This window comes from Phalacrocorax aristotelis, chromosome 3 (genome assembly GCF_949628215.1).
Source record: "Phalacrocorax aristotelis chromosome 3, bGulAri2.1, whole genome shotgun sequence".
NCBI classification, from domain to species: domain Eukaryota; kingdom Metazoa; phylum Chordata; class Aves; order Suliformes; family Phalacrocoracidae; genus Phalacrocorax; species Phalacrocorax aristotelis.
In genome coordinates this window covers 102510814-102526019 of record NC_134278.1, presented here as the reverse complement: position 1 = coordinate 102526019, position 15206 = coordinate 102510814, and the positions used below count along the sequence as shown (strand labels likewise).

At 37.8% G+C, this 15206-nt stretch overlaps 1 protein-coding gene across 17 annotated transcripts in view; it reads left to right on the top strand.

Moving 5' to 3' along the window:
* MARK1 (microtubule affinity regulating kinase 1) overlaps window positions 1–15206 on the top strand; it is a 60568-nt gene that overhangs the window by 26379 nt on the left and 18983 nt on the right. For 14 of the 17 annotated variants that reach the window (XM_075088835.1, XM_075088833.1, XM_075088828.1 and 11 more), the window contains exons 4-9: window positions 4912–4960; window positions 6097–6162; window positions 7137–7207; window positions 8204–8260; window positions 12044–12280; window positions 12370–12489. In XM_075088835.1, coding sequence (XP_074944936.1) covers window positions 4912–4960; window positions 6097–6162; window positions 7137–7207; window positions 8204–8260; window positions 12044–12280; window positions 12370–12489 — 600 coding nt within the window. Of the gene's footprint in view, window positions 1–4911; window positions 4961–5397; window positions 5530–6096; window positions 6163–7136; window positions 7208–8203; window positions 8261–12043; window positions 12281–12369; window positions 12490–15206 lie in introns of those variants that run through there. The other 3 variants (XR_012659844.1, XR_012659845.1, XM_075088836.1) reach the window with 2 other exon arrangements.

Here is a 15206-nt window from a genome sequence, read left to right as displayed (position 1 = left end):
TTATTTATGCCATATTGTATGGGCAGGGTACTCTGCAGGCATAGTTATTTTAACTTAAGCTGGGAGAGATGACAGAAGTAAGCTGACCTTGTGAATTTTTTATTTTGCATCCTTGTGCATGTGATGTGATGGTCTTAAGTTTTATAATATACTTCTTGCTTCAGGACCTCTACCTCTTCAAATAGATAAGCAATGTTGAATTAAGGGCTCTGCCTTTTGTTTTCAGTTTGTTCAGTACGTGGTTCCCACCTTAGTGAGCACCTGTTTAGAAGACGGGGCTGGCTTTTTTTGTGAACTTGCTGTCTTGATAGTAACATGCTGTACTGACTTAGCTTTTTCCACTGTCATGATTGTAATTTGTTCCCAAATATAAGTATTTGGGTTTCATCATAACTATAATTTCTTTCAAAATAGCCGTTCTATTTTCTGCATGTCTGCTACACTGGAAATGTCGTCTTGTACTGGCTTCACTAGGATGTTTCTGAAATAGCATTCTCCTGCTCTTCTGCAAACTGCTAGTGGAGCAGAAGGTACTTCTTTAATAGTTTTGATTAGTAAGTGGCATTTCAGATTTTCCTGTTTTAGAGGTCAGTGGGCTTCTTTTTATTCTTTAAATATATCTAAAGCCTCAAACTCAGGTTCTCTCTGTTGTTAAGAAAAGCAGAACAGAGGTAAAGAGGTAGTAGAAGATTTCAATGTGTTACCTGTTGAAAGCTATGCTTTTTTGCAATATCCCTTTTCAGTAATGATTTAGAAACTAGAGAAGCATTCAAACACATTTTAAAGCAAGAAAAATCGTTGGTTAACTGAAGATTTTTAGTTTGATTGTAGTGACTTAAAGTAGTAAATCTTAAACGTAGATGTTAACCTGACAGCAAGTAGAAGTGTTAGCAATGGCATGAGGGAAGATATTTGCACTTTCTGCAGTCTGCCCTGAAAAATGAACTGGAAAAGCAGGGGTCGAATTTTCAAGCCTTGTGCCATTTCCATAGGTACAAGGTCCACAAATTGAGTATGGTGCTGGGTGTCCACTGTAAGTGAAGTTACAGTACAGTAGCTACAGTAAACTTAAAGCTTACAGGCTGTGAGCTGTTTGCAACAAGGAGATACTTGTTCAGGAGCTTTTTTGGATGGTAGCACTTTGTTAAGAAGAGCGGTGGGGTGGGGGGAGAGAAGTCAGGGAGCACTTACACCTTCTGAGAGAGCAGTACACTGCTGCTCAAGAAAAGAGAGATGTGCGTGAATTCTGAAGGCGCTATTTTTTATCAGTAAAACAGAGCATTATATAATCCTGAAGCTCGCCTTGTCGCAAAAGGAGAACTGATCTCTCTGTTCTCTCCAAACTTCTATAAAATTAACAAAATTGGCTTTGTGGGAAATAATTATGGCCTTGTTGCTTTAATACATCTCGTCCTTTGCATATAGAGGTATTCTGGGTGTTGTTGAGGGGGTGTAGTGGCTATTGTTTACAAATATCTATTTATAAACACATTGACATAAGTAGTGTTAATGACCAGCAAACTTCTGCAAGGGGAAATGGGGATGAGGGGGGAGATATATTTCAAAGTAGTGCTTCATGGAATGCAGACTTGCAATGTAAAATAATGCACCCTGATACCTGAATACTGTTAATGCTTTTTTAGTCAAGTGTTATCCATTGTTCAGAGATTTTCTAGATTGTTCCTCTCTTGTGAGAGAAAATTGGAGGAGTGAACAATGGCATTTTCTTAATTTGTATAAATATGCATTTACACTGGACCAGATAAAATCCTGAATATACACCAGGACTCCAGAGAACAGTTTATTTGCCCAACTTCCATGCCATCCCTCTCTGCTGTTTTGAACGTCTGTATTAAAATAAGGTTGCCTGCTCTTTCTCCCCGCTCTGCATTTGAGAGACCCATAAGTGTTCCCTGGGACTGTACGGGCCAGGAACTACACAAGGTGTAGCCACAAAGCTTGGCTGTGTTTGTGGTCTCTACACAGTGCTGTTCAATTATTTAAGTTCTTCCAGTCTTTCAAACAATTTCTTTCTTCCAGCCTTCCTGGGCTGGAAGATACCTGTCATGCCAAGCAGCTTTAGCAAAGCTGCTTGACTTAGTTATGTAGCAGTATTATAAAATATGTAAGTTACATCTGCCTAATTTGCAAGATGCCTGTACCTGAGTTATTTCAGAAAAAGGCCTGAAAACATCAGTTTCCCAGTAAACAACTGCTAGAAACCTGTCAGAAGCCAATAACAACTGCAAAACATAGACTTTCAGGGGAATGCCGATCTCCTGATGAAGAAGGCAACCTTTGTGCTTGAGTTTCAGTAGTGGGTAGGCAGTTGGGAGAGGAGTTTTGTAGGGAGTACAACCACTTAGGGTTTTTTAACCTTTTTCTCAGAGCAAGCCATTTAGTCAGCAGGTACCTGCTGGTAGATTCCAAGATTTCAACTATTTTAGTTCTTACTGTGCTGGTTTCTCTTTTTTCCTGCTTTCATATGTTTATAGGGAGGCTGGCACCATTCTGCTGTAAAATAAACTAGCCAGTTTCCATTCAACTTATGCTTGATGTGATTTGTGTGGATGAGCATTACCTAAGATAACTTTGGCTGCTTCGGCCTTGTCCAGTTCTTGCTCTAAGCATGCAAACGCATTTCAACCAACATTAAAAGTATCTTTGAGTAAAAATCCCCAAACAAACAATATAACCACCTCAGAGCCACTAACCAGCAAGAAAATATCCAGATTCACCTTGTGACTTTGAGTTCATTTAGAATTTGCCTTAGAATAGCTGCTCTCTTTCAAAAGGTCAAGACTAACTACTTCCTCTTGAGATACTCATGGTGACTACCAAGACTGCATACCTGCTTTTGTATGAGAACATATGCTTCACTTTTCTGAAAAATGTCTATTCAAAAGGATATATATAGTACAAGATGTTGCAAAAAAATTTATTGGCATTTGTATGGGATAAACCTAAGCCCATATTTTGGGTCCTGGTGGTGTCTTCTATTCAGAACCGGAGCCAGTAAATGTTTCGTTCTTATGACAAAGTATCTGCATCAGGCTAGAGGTCAGTAATGTTCTGTCTGGAGGAAAATAGACTTTTATGTCCATTTCCTGATAGGTTTTTTCCTTTATGGAAGGAATAATTACATACTATGTGGAACAAAATTTTATGTCACTGAAATCAATTTGAATCTTAAACCAATTAGTGAACTTCTAAGTCCTGTGAGAATATTGAATAGAGTAATGCACATCTTTCACCCGCATTACTATGCGCTTCACATTACATATAAAATTGTGTTTCTTAATGATCTTTTTTCTATATCTGAAATTACCTTATTTACAGAAGTGTTAATATTTTAATCCTGCTATGAAGACGTGCGTTCACTGCTGTAACTCTTATACCAGGATTAATACTGTGAAGTTGATGAAATATCTTTCCAATATTCTGGCAGGAATTGCGGTTTTCCACATACCTGCTTAGAAGCTCGTTTGAAGCTGTACCATCTATTGGTTTAGCTTCTGTCTGTTACTGATTTAGTTGAGAAACTTCTTGTGCAACAAATTCAAATACTTAGAAAAGCAAAAAAAATGCACAAAGAACAGCCTGCTGTGTTGCTTTTTTCATGGGAATAACTGGCTTTATGAGGAAAAGAGAATATTTGCTAAAGTTAATTCTAGTACATAGTATTACATACCCACGTGTTACATTTTGAACACAACCAAACTGCATCATACTGTTCATGTTTTCTCAAAGAAATGCTTTTTTAGTCTTTGCTTCCTTCTGAAATGGTTTTAGTGGCAATTAGAAGGCAAGTGGATAGTAACTAGCTCGAAATAGTTAAGTAATGTAAATGTAGAACTGCGATACTATTACTTGATCAAAAGCTGAATTTCAAAAATATGTTGCTCTATAGCCTTAACTTGTAGAATAAATGTAGAATTTCAGAAATGTTATGACTAGGTTTCACAAATGGAGTAAAAAAAATCAGTGGTGTCTAAGCAAAAGAATTTTAATTTCTCTTAGCTTGTAGCCTCAGCTGTCATAAAATAGAAATGAGAGTGCTACTCTTTGAGGTGGTGTTCGGTCTCTGGCTTGCGTTGTTGTACCCTTTTGCAAAGGTAGCATCTGAACAAATGGGACTAATTTTGAAAATGGAGGGAGTGATGTCCTCTGAGGCATCAGACAAGCAGAACAGCACCAACACACTTCTGTGTTGAGCCAAGTTTCTCTATAAGGAGGATATAGCACTACAAGGTTTCCAAAATGCTAAGCATTATGCTGAAGCCAGGGAGCTTTTCTTCCTTCATTTCAGCATCCTACTTCAGTCCAGTATGGGACTAAAGAGCATGCAGCACAGTAAATAGATCTGGCAATGGGGATACGCTGTTGTGAGAAAAGTGAACTTGCCCAGTTCACCTCTATGTGGTGGCAAGACTGGGGGACATCAGGATTCCTGGTATCTAATTCCATTTTAACATTTGTGTGTTCAACTTTTTTTGTTGTACTACAGCTTCTGTTTGCACCCACAGTTCTATATGTATTCAGGGTAGTTAGCGGAACTTGCCAGTGTCACCAGAGAAATCAGAGCAAAGAGATAAAACTTGTGTGAATAATCTGTTGGTTTTGGTCAATGTGAAACTCTGGAAAGGGCTATAAAAGTTATCTGTGTCTGTTTGTATAAAGCTTAAAAATTAGTCTGTTTTTTGATATGTAGTTCGTAGTGGTTATTGTTATATAATGTGTAAGATGTAGATTACATTTTCTGGCATTCACTGCACCATATTTATCTGTATTTTATGCTAATGCTATTTTCTGTGGCTTATGCTGTTCCATTTTGCCATCTAAAATTGCATATTTTTAATAACTTTTCCTTAATAAGCACACTTTAAGAAAATTGTCTTGCTTCCTTGACAGTTGTTTCGAGAAGTACGAATAATGAAGATACTGAATCATCCCAATATTGGTAGGAGCCCTGCATTTCTGCAAACTTTTTTTTATTATACTGTTTACATTTTACTCTTTGGCTTTATTTGAACATACTTTACAGCTATGCTTTTGTTCGTTAAAATTTTTTGAGATAATAGGACAATGAGTGTTCAGTAAATGCATCATTGTCCAACCTCCTTTATTGACTCTGCTTGAAACAAGAATTTTGCTCTGGACTGAGCATGTATCTCCTCAGGAAAGCCTTAACACAAAGTAGGAGATGCTGAGCGCTCTGGTCTGTTGTGGGCCCCAACTCTCCTCTGTCCATTGAAATTACTTTTGAGGCCAAAAAGCATGAATTTCTTAGGTGAAGGTAGCAAAACTCGATTAGTTCAGTCTAGGAAAGACTCCCGCCGACTGATATTTCCAGAAAATTAGAATTACGAAGTATGTAATTTTCCCTTTCTGCTTTAGTTCTTTCACCTACCCCACAGCTTCAGGGCCCTACTTTGTGATGACAATTCTTCTGGCTGAGGAGGGCTGGACAGTCTTGTTCCAGAGACAGTTTATGGTCCTGAATTGGCCAGAGGGCTTGTTGCATACAAGGTATGGACGAGGCATACAAGTTATTACATGCTAGGCACTCCCTTCTCATCCCTTGAATTGTTTGTTGCTTTTCCAGCATTCCTACCTTCTGCTGTTTTTTGTTTTCTTGGGGGTGGTGGTGGGGGGGTATGTTTGTTTTAAATGAGTGGTTACTATTACAGTCTGAGGAAAGTCTTCCAGACTTAACTGGTGTCCACTCAGTTTTCAGTTGGTCAGAATTTCAGATTTCTAACTGGGAGCAGTTTACTAGCGAAACAGGGAAGGTTTGTATGGTCTCAAAGTTGTCTGTGTCAAATTAAACACTAATTTCAGCATGAACGTGTTTGTACAGTGTGCATAAACTTCTGAGGAAATTGTGAATTAATATGCTTTATTTATAAAACATGATAAAGAAATTAATTTTGCTTTTTTTCCCTCAAAAGATTGCTAACCTAAGGGATGTAAAGTTTTTGTATGGTTTAGTGTTATCACTAGCCATAAATGATACTCGCTTTGTGAGTATAATCTTTGTTTGTGCTGTGCTTTTGCTCCCTGCTGCAATCTCTCCCTTATTCATTTTTCTTGCAGTAAAATTATTTGAAGTTATTGAAACTGAAAAGACATTGTATTTGGTAATGGAATATGCCAGTGGGGGTAAGTGGATTCTTATTTCTGCTTTAAGGGTAAACTGAAATATGGAAAGCCATGCCAGTTGCATGCCTATGAACAATTTAAGGATTTTATGGTTAATGGGTTATTCCAATCCGGCCTTTGCAACAGTCCTAGCAGACCTCCCAGGGCAGATATTCTTGCTTGCATCACATTCTGTAAACTATTAGGTTTGTGCTTAAGGGTAGTTTCTGTTCTGAGGTTTCTGCTGGAATATCAGGAGATAATCTGCTTCTGATTCTGGCAAAAACTTGACTTGGTATTTATTGGCTATATTTAGGCAAGCACTGGTGCCCCTCACTTTATCTTGAAAATGTGTGCCAAAGCACAGGGAGAGGCAGGGCCAGGGGATGGGAGTAAGGAACACGGGAAAGGGCACCTGCTGGGTCATAAAGAGCATGAGCGATAGTGGGTACCTGCTTGAGAAGCTCCTTAGCATGTCAATGGGGAATCCAGCGCAGGGCTAGCAACCAGCTAGGACAGGCTGCTCATCAGACAGTGCAAAGATGAGGATCTGAAAGGCATTTGAGCAGCTCTATTAGAAAAAGAACAAGAAGGGAAAGACAATACAGATACTGTTAAGTGAAGCCACTAGAGATATGCAAAACAAATTTGGTACATAAGACGCTAGCTGTTTCCCACTGTGTCTTATATGCAATGTGAATATTTTCCATGATTGAAGTAAATTTTCTTTTGTTTCAGTGTTTTTAAGTAAATTTATTTTTAAAATTGAAGAAGCTGCAGTATGAAGGGTTCCATTTTATATTTCTTGACTATTATATATTTGAAAAATTAAATCCAATGCAAACAGTAAAAATGAATTTTTCCTGGCTGCTTCTATTTCCTTTCCCTTCAAGAACGGGGGTGAGGGGGTTGTTTTCAAGCATGATTTGATTGTGCATGACAGTCAAGAATAAAACCTGGGCAATAGGACTGATGTTTTGTCCTTGTCGTGTCAGGAGAAGTATTTGACTACCTAGTTGCACATGGAAGAATGAAAGAGAAAGAGGCTCGTGCAAAATTCAGGCAGGTATGAAATTAACATTCACTCTTTCTTTTGTTTCTGTTTATGGTGTTTTCAGATAGACATGAATGTGAGCATATTTCTTTTACGTTAAAAAAATATTCATTGGTGTGATAATGTTTATTAAAGCTGGAGTGGAAAAAAATCTCTGAAGAGAAAAATATCTGCTTCCTACGTACTGTCTAAAAATAGTAAGACTGCTTTACATTCTTTTTTAGTGGATGTTCCTAAGAAAGAGCCACGGTTTTTTATTGTGACTCACTTGAGATTTAAAGTCTAAAATATTCAGAAAAGGATTAAACAGATGTTCTATCTGGAGATGTTGATACGGTGACATATACTGCTGTGTCATGTCACATTGTTTTGTATGAAGGGTATTCTGTAACAGGTTTTTATAGTCTTATTACAAACTTTCTCATCTTGATCTTTTTCTTACCCTGTTTTTAGTGATTATTTTTTTTAAAAGCTTTAATTAGATAAATAAAAAAAATCTGGTATTTTTCAGAATTAAGGTATATAATTAACATGTAAAGAAAATGGTTCTAACTTGCTGCTTCAGACTTGTTTTTTGTTATGTATATGAAAATGTTTAATTAACTATTCTGTTAGGGATGAATTGCAGAGATATGCTGCAAATATTTCAGAAGATAAAATTTGAGATGGTACATCCAGCTATTGGGTTGAGGGATGGAATTTTTTCCTTTTATAGTTACTGTTGTTGGGTGATCTGCATTTAAAACAGATGTTTCTCCTATTACCTTGAGGGGTACATACTAAACTTTTTTTTAGTAAGAAGATGAGCTGCTTTTAGGGACTGAAACTTTTTAGTTTCAGTATTTGAGCTTTAATGAAACTTACATGAATATTTTCTAAAATGAAAGCTTTATTTATTGATTTCTTTTGTTTTACTGGATCATATCAGGAGCCAAACTACTAAATTATATATGAAAACTTAGACTGAGACTGAAATAAAACATCTCACTGATAATCTTCGTGTTTCAGATTGTATCTGCTGTGCAGTACTGTCATCAGAAATGCATAGTTCATCGTGATCTTAAGGTAGGCTGTTACTTGTTTTCCATTTTGCTGGCTGACAGTATAGACTTAATTTCATTTTATATGCTTGTCCTTGCCACTGTTTCTGAATACCTCAAACATGCAAATGAGAGAACTATCACTTGTATTTTATTCTCACTTTTCTGAAGCACAAAAATAATGTAGCTTGCCTGTTGGAACAGAGGAGAGACAAGAATAGAGCATGTGTTTCTCTTCAAGCCAAAACAGGAATGAAAGTAACACATGCTCTCCAAAGAACTATACCTGCTGGCGTGCAGATACCTACCCACAGAAGCTGCAGAAGTTCGATGATACCACTCAGCACTACTTAATTAAAATCTTTTCCATTAAAATATATTGCAAGATATATAAAATGGTCTTTCCTTGGTGATTCATAAGAAATATGTTAGGTTTTTAATCCATTTGAACTTCTGGTTTATACTCTAGTGTTTCATTCAGGCAGAAAAGTAAATTGAAGGTAAACAGAAATTAGTTGAATTGTCTTTTTTTGATGCTTTCAGTAATATATCTGTGTAAACATAACAGATCATGTTAGAGTTCAGCAGTTGCAGGTACAATCGAAGCCTTCTGTCTGAAGCGTCTTCATGCCAAGTTTAGATATCATGAGACTTGGACACAAGATCTTCACCCGCTTAAAATTTGGCTTGTGCTCTTGCTGTGATGTCTTTGTACGTTTACAAAGAAAGCACTGGTGTAGGTTCCTTTTTACTAATGTATCTAATACTTGTGAAAAGCTGAGGTTGAATAATTCCTAAGGCTTTTTTTTTCACCAGTATCTTTTGTCTTAGCTTTCTTATAATACACTGCAGCATGCTGTCAACCTCTTCCTTACAAATCTGTTCCCTAATACCTGTCCATCTGCCAGCTCCTGCATGTGCATATGGTGCTGGATAATACATCCTTTTCTGCTGAGTCCTCCCTGCCCCAGGACCATCGTCACCTGATGATGGAGGTGCCTGGCCAGTACTCTGAAGTCAGAATGCAAGGAAGGAAAGGGTTAGATCTCATCAAAATAGTGATTAAAAAAAATTTCTCCTATCTTGCATGGTGGTTTGGAGCCTCTGAATGTTTCATCAAGCTCCCTGGAGCTTACTGCGTCCACTGTTGAGTTTTCTAGAAGGCTGCACCTAGGGATCTATTGGCTTGGCTGGACAAGCCACCCTCACTGGTCGTCTCAGCCCTATACTTGGCTTGGAGCAGGGAGCCAGCCATCTCCTCATGCTTATCTGGCACTGACTTGATCAGCCCAGCAATATTATTGAGTCTTACTGCATTAACCCCTGCAGTTATTTAGCATCCTGCATCTCACTCTTTCTCCTAGACCCCCTTACAGCTTCCACCCCTCATTCATTTCTTAGTTCCATAGCACACATACAGCTCACTGCATTGCTCACAGGACTATCCAAAACTGCTTTGCAGCATTTATGTGCAATCCCTTTCACCATCTGTCACAAGTACTCTGCTGCTGATCTCCTTCCTGTCTGCAAGGCAGGCAGGCAGGCTGCAAAATAATGTTTGTTTTTTCTCTCTCTGTCTTCTCTTGGATGAAGTTACACTAGACTCATGTGAAAAGTTCAGTGTTATGTGTGGTTGAGAGCCACTCAGCCTAGCCGATGAAAAATACATTCCCCAAAGAAAAAAGGGCTAAAGGTGACTTTAAGGAGGTGTTCTCACTTCATCTCTCCTTTCCAAATGTTATGTGTCATCTCCGTCTCACATAAAACTCTTCTCACAGAGCTGCAGAGAAGGAAGAAGCCGCTTTAAAGTTGTGTCTGCATTCACATCTGCTTCTATTGACTTTCTCTGTGGTATCAACACGCTAGCCAACTGACATTAGCACCGCGAGGCAGAGGTCTAGCACCACTTTGGAGGTTTTTGGTAAACCTTTGTGGCTTTAATAACAGAAAGGGTAAATTCCATCAAATATCAGTTACTTCAGACTAGACTAGGAAGACGTGTAAGAAAACGTGCAAGTTTGTCCAGGCTGTTCTGGCAGAAGAGGAGGGAGTGCAAGGCCCGTGGGTACTTAAACGGTCTCCTTTTAATTTTCTGTGATTATAAACAGCTTGCATAGAAAGGGCTATAACCAGTTCCAACTTTGCTCATCCTGTGATGCACAAAACATACCTTAACTTTTCAGTGACTGTTAATACTTTTTGCTCTGAACATGTAACCAACAAAAGCGTAGTCTTTCTGTTTGGCATATTTGAAAGGGTTTTTTTTCGGTTGTTTCTGTTTGAAGTAAGGAACCTAAAAGCATGGGGTACTTGGGTTACAGAGTACTGTTGAGCTAGGAGGACTATTGTAATTGCAGAGCAGCTGCAGTGACAGTAATGTTTTCACCACAAGGAAAATGAAGTCTTTGTGTGGTAATGTAGAAGGCTGTCAGATCTGGAAAACATCTCTGCGAGTCAGTCTGCAGGCACATCAGCTGGAACCAGCTGAGATTACAGGTCATGAATCGGGAAAATAAAATATTTTCCAGGATAGTTAGTTTGTAAAAACGGGCTGTATTTTACTACTGATACAGGCTAAATTCTGTCACATGGCGATTGCTTGATATACTGGTAGCTAATTGTCTCCTGTTCATTGAGTGTAAGTGAAATTATTAAAAATAAAATAAAACCAACACACAAGCCCAAACAAAATCCCGTTTAATCAAAGCAACTAACAAATTGATTGCTGCTTCTCAGATCCTAAACTAAGACTTTTATTTTCTGGACTCAGTTCTGAGCACAGCATCCAATAAGAGGTGTCTGTGTTCGCTTATAAGACTGATGTTTGGCAATTAGGTGAATCTAGCTCTGGCTAACATCTGTCCTCCTGTTGAAAAAAGATTCCTACACTGCTCAGTGCTGCTCCTGTGTTGCTGATACGCAGATCAGGAGACAGGGTGCTCTTATATGAGTAGACATTGCCCAGTTCTGCTGCACTCCTTGCACAGCAACCTTGCATTTTGAGAAATGCACTTTATTTTTTTCCAGTAATGTAATAGTATTTCTCTAATCTCACTCTTAATCTTCTGACCTACCTGTGATACTAAGTATAAGATATGTTTACTGACTCTTCAGGTTCCTGAATACTTGCATCTATGTATGTGATGCACTGCGTCCACATGATGATCGCTGTACAGGCATTAATAATATTAGATGTATATATACATGCATTTTTTTATACACAATGAGTGTTAAACACCTTGGTGGTGTTACTGCTGAAGCAAACACTGATAATAAGGGGGAGAGAATTTTTTGGTACAGAATGCTAAGATACAGCACATAGCTTGAACTGTTTCATCTTGTAAGCGGAAGAGATCTTCTTTTAAAGTCTTAAATCCTTCCTATCATTTACCCCACCAAAATGGTATATGCTATCTGGAATTATATTTACACCCGTCGGCATCAGAAGTTGGCATGAACCTTGTCAAAAGCTGAAACTGCTATCCTGAGATGTCTAGATGCTTCAGTCTAAAGTTGAACTAAGTTATTTCTTCCAGAAAAGAAAAATCTTCGTAGTTAATTCACTAGCTGACTTTCAGGTCAGTTTAGCTGCTTTTAACAGTGGTACTTTCCTGAGTAAGCATAGATCATTTTCAATCTTTCTAATATATTCAGGGGGGTTAGTTTCTTTTGATCTTCAAGAAAGATACAGATGGGGAACGATTGTAGAAAAAGAAATGTTTCTGCATTTATTGATAAATGATACACCGTAATATATTGATCTTATTCTGATACATAAATTGTCCTTTTCCTCTTCTATTTCTCTTAGGCAGAAAACCTTCTACTTGATGCAGACATGAACATTAAAATTGCAGACTTTGGTTTTAGTAATGAATTTACAGTTGGTAATAAACTGGACACATTTTGTGGAAGCCCGCCTTATGCTGCTCCTGAACTTTTCCAAGGAAAAAAATACGATGGTCCCGAAGTGGATGTGTGGAGCCTTGGGGTGATTTTGTACACATTAGTAAGCGGATCATTGCCGTTTGATGGCCAGAATCTAAAGGTACAATTATAATACGAAAGCTTGGCTTTTACTCTCTTTAAATCTTCTATGTCATTGGTAGGCTTACTTTTTAAAACTTTGTTTTAAAGGAACTGAGGGAGCGAGTACTGAGGGGGAAGTACCGCATTCCATTCTATATGTCCACAGACTGTGAAAATCTACTTAAGAAGCTACTAGTACTGAACCCAATAAAACGAGGCAGCTTGGAAGTAAGTTATTTTATCTTGGGATAAAAAAAAGAGTTTTCAGATTAAGAAAGAATACAATACAATAATTGCTTAAGACTTCTCTATTTTTTGTGATAGGTACTTTCTTCCTGTTTTAAGGGCCCAAAAGACATGTTTTTTTAAAAAAAAAAAGAGAAAATGTCCCAGAAACAGTGCAGCCTTGAAAATACAGTGTTAATGACAGTCTAACCTTAATTGTAGCTGACTAAAGACTATCATTTAAGAGCATGTCAAAGTGCAAACTGCTCCCACTTGTTTTGGTCAGAGAATGGAGCTAGTTCAAAATGCGTGGAAAGCAGGACAAGATTGTGAATACCTTCTGCTTGGAGTTTTTCAGAAAAACAAAAACAACAGCAGGCAGTACCATAACCATTTTTGACGTAACTTACTGTTTCTAGCATGACTTCTTAAAAAGGATAGAGACAGGAAGAATAACTGTGATAGAAAACTATGTGGGTTTTCTCTTTATTTTAGTGCCATAACACAGATAAACGCTAAGAACCCTTTGAATGATAAGCTAATAATTGCTAGTCATTTCTGTACAGTCTTTTGTTTTCCTCCTTCTGGTACCTCTGTTTCTTAATAGCTGGAAAATTAATATGTATAATAAAATCTGCTGTGTCCATCAGCTAAAATCTGTTTTGATGATTTCTACTGAGTTATGGTTTGGGTTTATTTGTTTTGTTTTGGGTTTGTTGGTGGTATTTTTGGTTTGTTTTTTTGTTTGGTTAGTAAATTACATTGTCTTCGTGGGATGCAGAGAAGATCTGTGCATAATTTGTAAGGTGTCTAAAAGGCTCAGTATTTTTAAGGGGCTGTTTTGTTCACATTTGCTGTATTGGCATGTACTTGCTGGGTAACTCTGAAGCTGATATTTAACAAATATTTTGTGAAGGGTTCACTCCAAAAGGTGCTCTGTTCTATTTTGCGAAGTCTTTAACAAAGGGAGACTCTTTAAAATAACAATTACTTACCATAGAGATGAAAGTAGAGCAGAAGATAAATAGAATCATTTTAAAATAGTATTTGCATGAGTTAATCACCAGCGACCTTTGTTTCATCTTTCTGTGCGTACTTGTGCAGCAGTGGATGGTGTTCCAGAGAATAAATCCCATTTAAGCAGCTTTTTATTTGTAGTGGCATGACTTAGGCTTCCTGCACGGATGCTACCTGTGCAAGGAAGGATGCATGTACTGAGCTCTGTCTGCATGCAACTGATTTCAAGCTGATACTGGTTTGTGACTTGGTATGAATAGTTTTAACTCGGATAAAACCTGTGCTGAAGAGAATAGAGAATGGTGGCTTCTACTTTGCTGATATTCATTAATTATGTTGTATTTGTTACTGTCTAGAGGATATAGTGATAGAGTGCAGTCACTCGAAGATGGTAAAAGGTCGTGCTTTTTTCCTGTCATGTTTAAGTTTTAGGAAAATAGATTTCCCATTTATTGAACTTTCCTCTGGATTTTCAGCAGTTTCTCTTCAGATCTAATTTCACTTTAATTCCAGATATTGTAGTGTTATCCTGTTCTAAAATTCTTGTCCCTGGAGAGAGGTGTTGGACAGCAGCCTCGCTGGAACAGCGTAGTTGTCAGATTGTATGGAAGAGAGAGAGTAAATGTTACGTGTGACAAGGGGTCTTGAGCCACTACCAGAATACTGATGATAACAGGCATTGATCAGTATCCTATCGTGGGATAGAGACATCACAAACTTTTTTTAAATTAATGTTCCTGAAATCATGTTTATTGAATTAGAAAGCTGAGCACTTCTAAAAATGCATATTTAGAACGAAAGTATATATTTATTAGAAGTTTCTAGAAGTGGAAAGACAATGTCATCTTAGGTGGGGAGGATCTTTGCTTGTGCTTTGTCTGTTAATTATTTGCTCAGTCCCAGCCATGCACCCGCTTAGTTCCCCTGCAATAGGACAGCTGTCAGTTACATTAGCATCAAAGCTGAGACTGACATGGGATCAGCACCATATGGGTTAGGCTGAGCACTTTTCCTCTGGTAAAGACCAGGCAAATTTTTGTTAAAAGAGTTCACCTAGACTTTTTGATGGTTGCAGCAGAGAGGAAAAACTTCAGAAGCAAGAGAATGTTGTTGTAAAAGAGTAAATCATCTCAGGAAGAGATGAGAAAAACTCATTGTCAGAAAATAGGTGGATATCTCTTAACTATCAGGATTTCAACAAATTCCTCCTCCTGTCCCAGTCTTCAATTCTTTGCAAAGCAACACTATTTGAAATTCCCACAGAGCAGATTTATGCTTACAAAGACTAATAAAGCAAATAACTTTGAGACAGACAAGTCTTGAGCCAGGTCAGATTTTTATTAGGTAGCTTTCCTGAAAATTGAGGGAAACCTCATCAATAATATCTAGTTGGTTGAAATTCAGTTTGGGTTGATCTTTAAAAAATACAGTTCGGGTCAGATCTTTAAATACCCTGATCAAGGCTGCTGCTCTCTAATCAGCTGACTCCAAGCCCAGCTGAACTTGCACAGACGTAATATTGATCCTGGAATTGGATAATTGGTGTCACTTCAAAATGCTTGATTGTATGACCCTGCTTTGAGTTGTACAATAACTCAGTACGCCTGTGAGATCATGTATTTAAAAGGCAGAAGCTACCAAAAGTTTGGATGTTTAACAGATGGAAACCTAGAACAGATTACGTTGAACTATAGATCCACCTA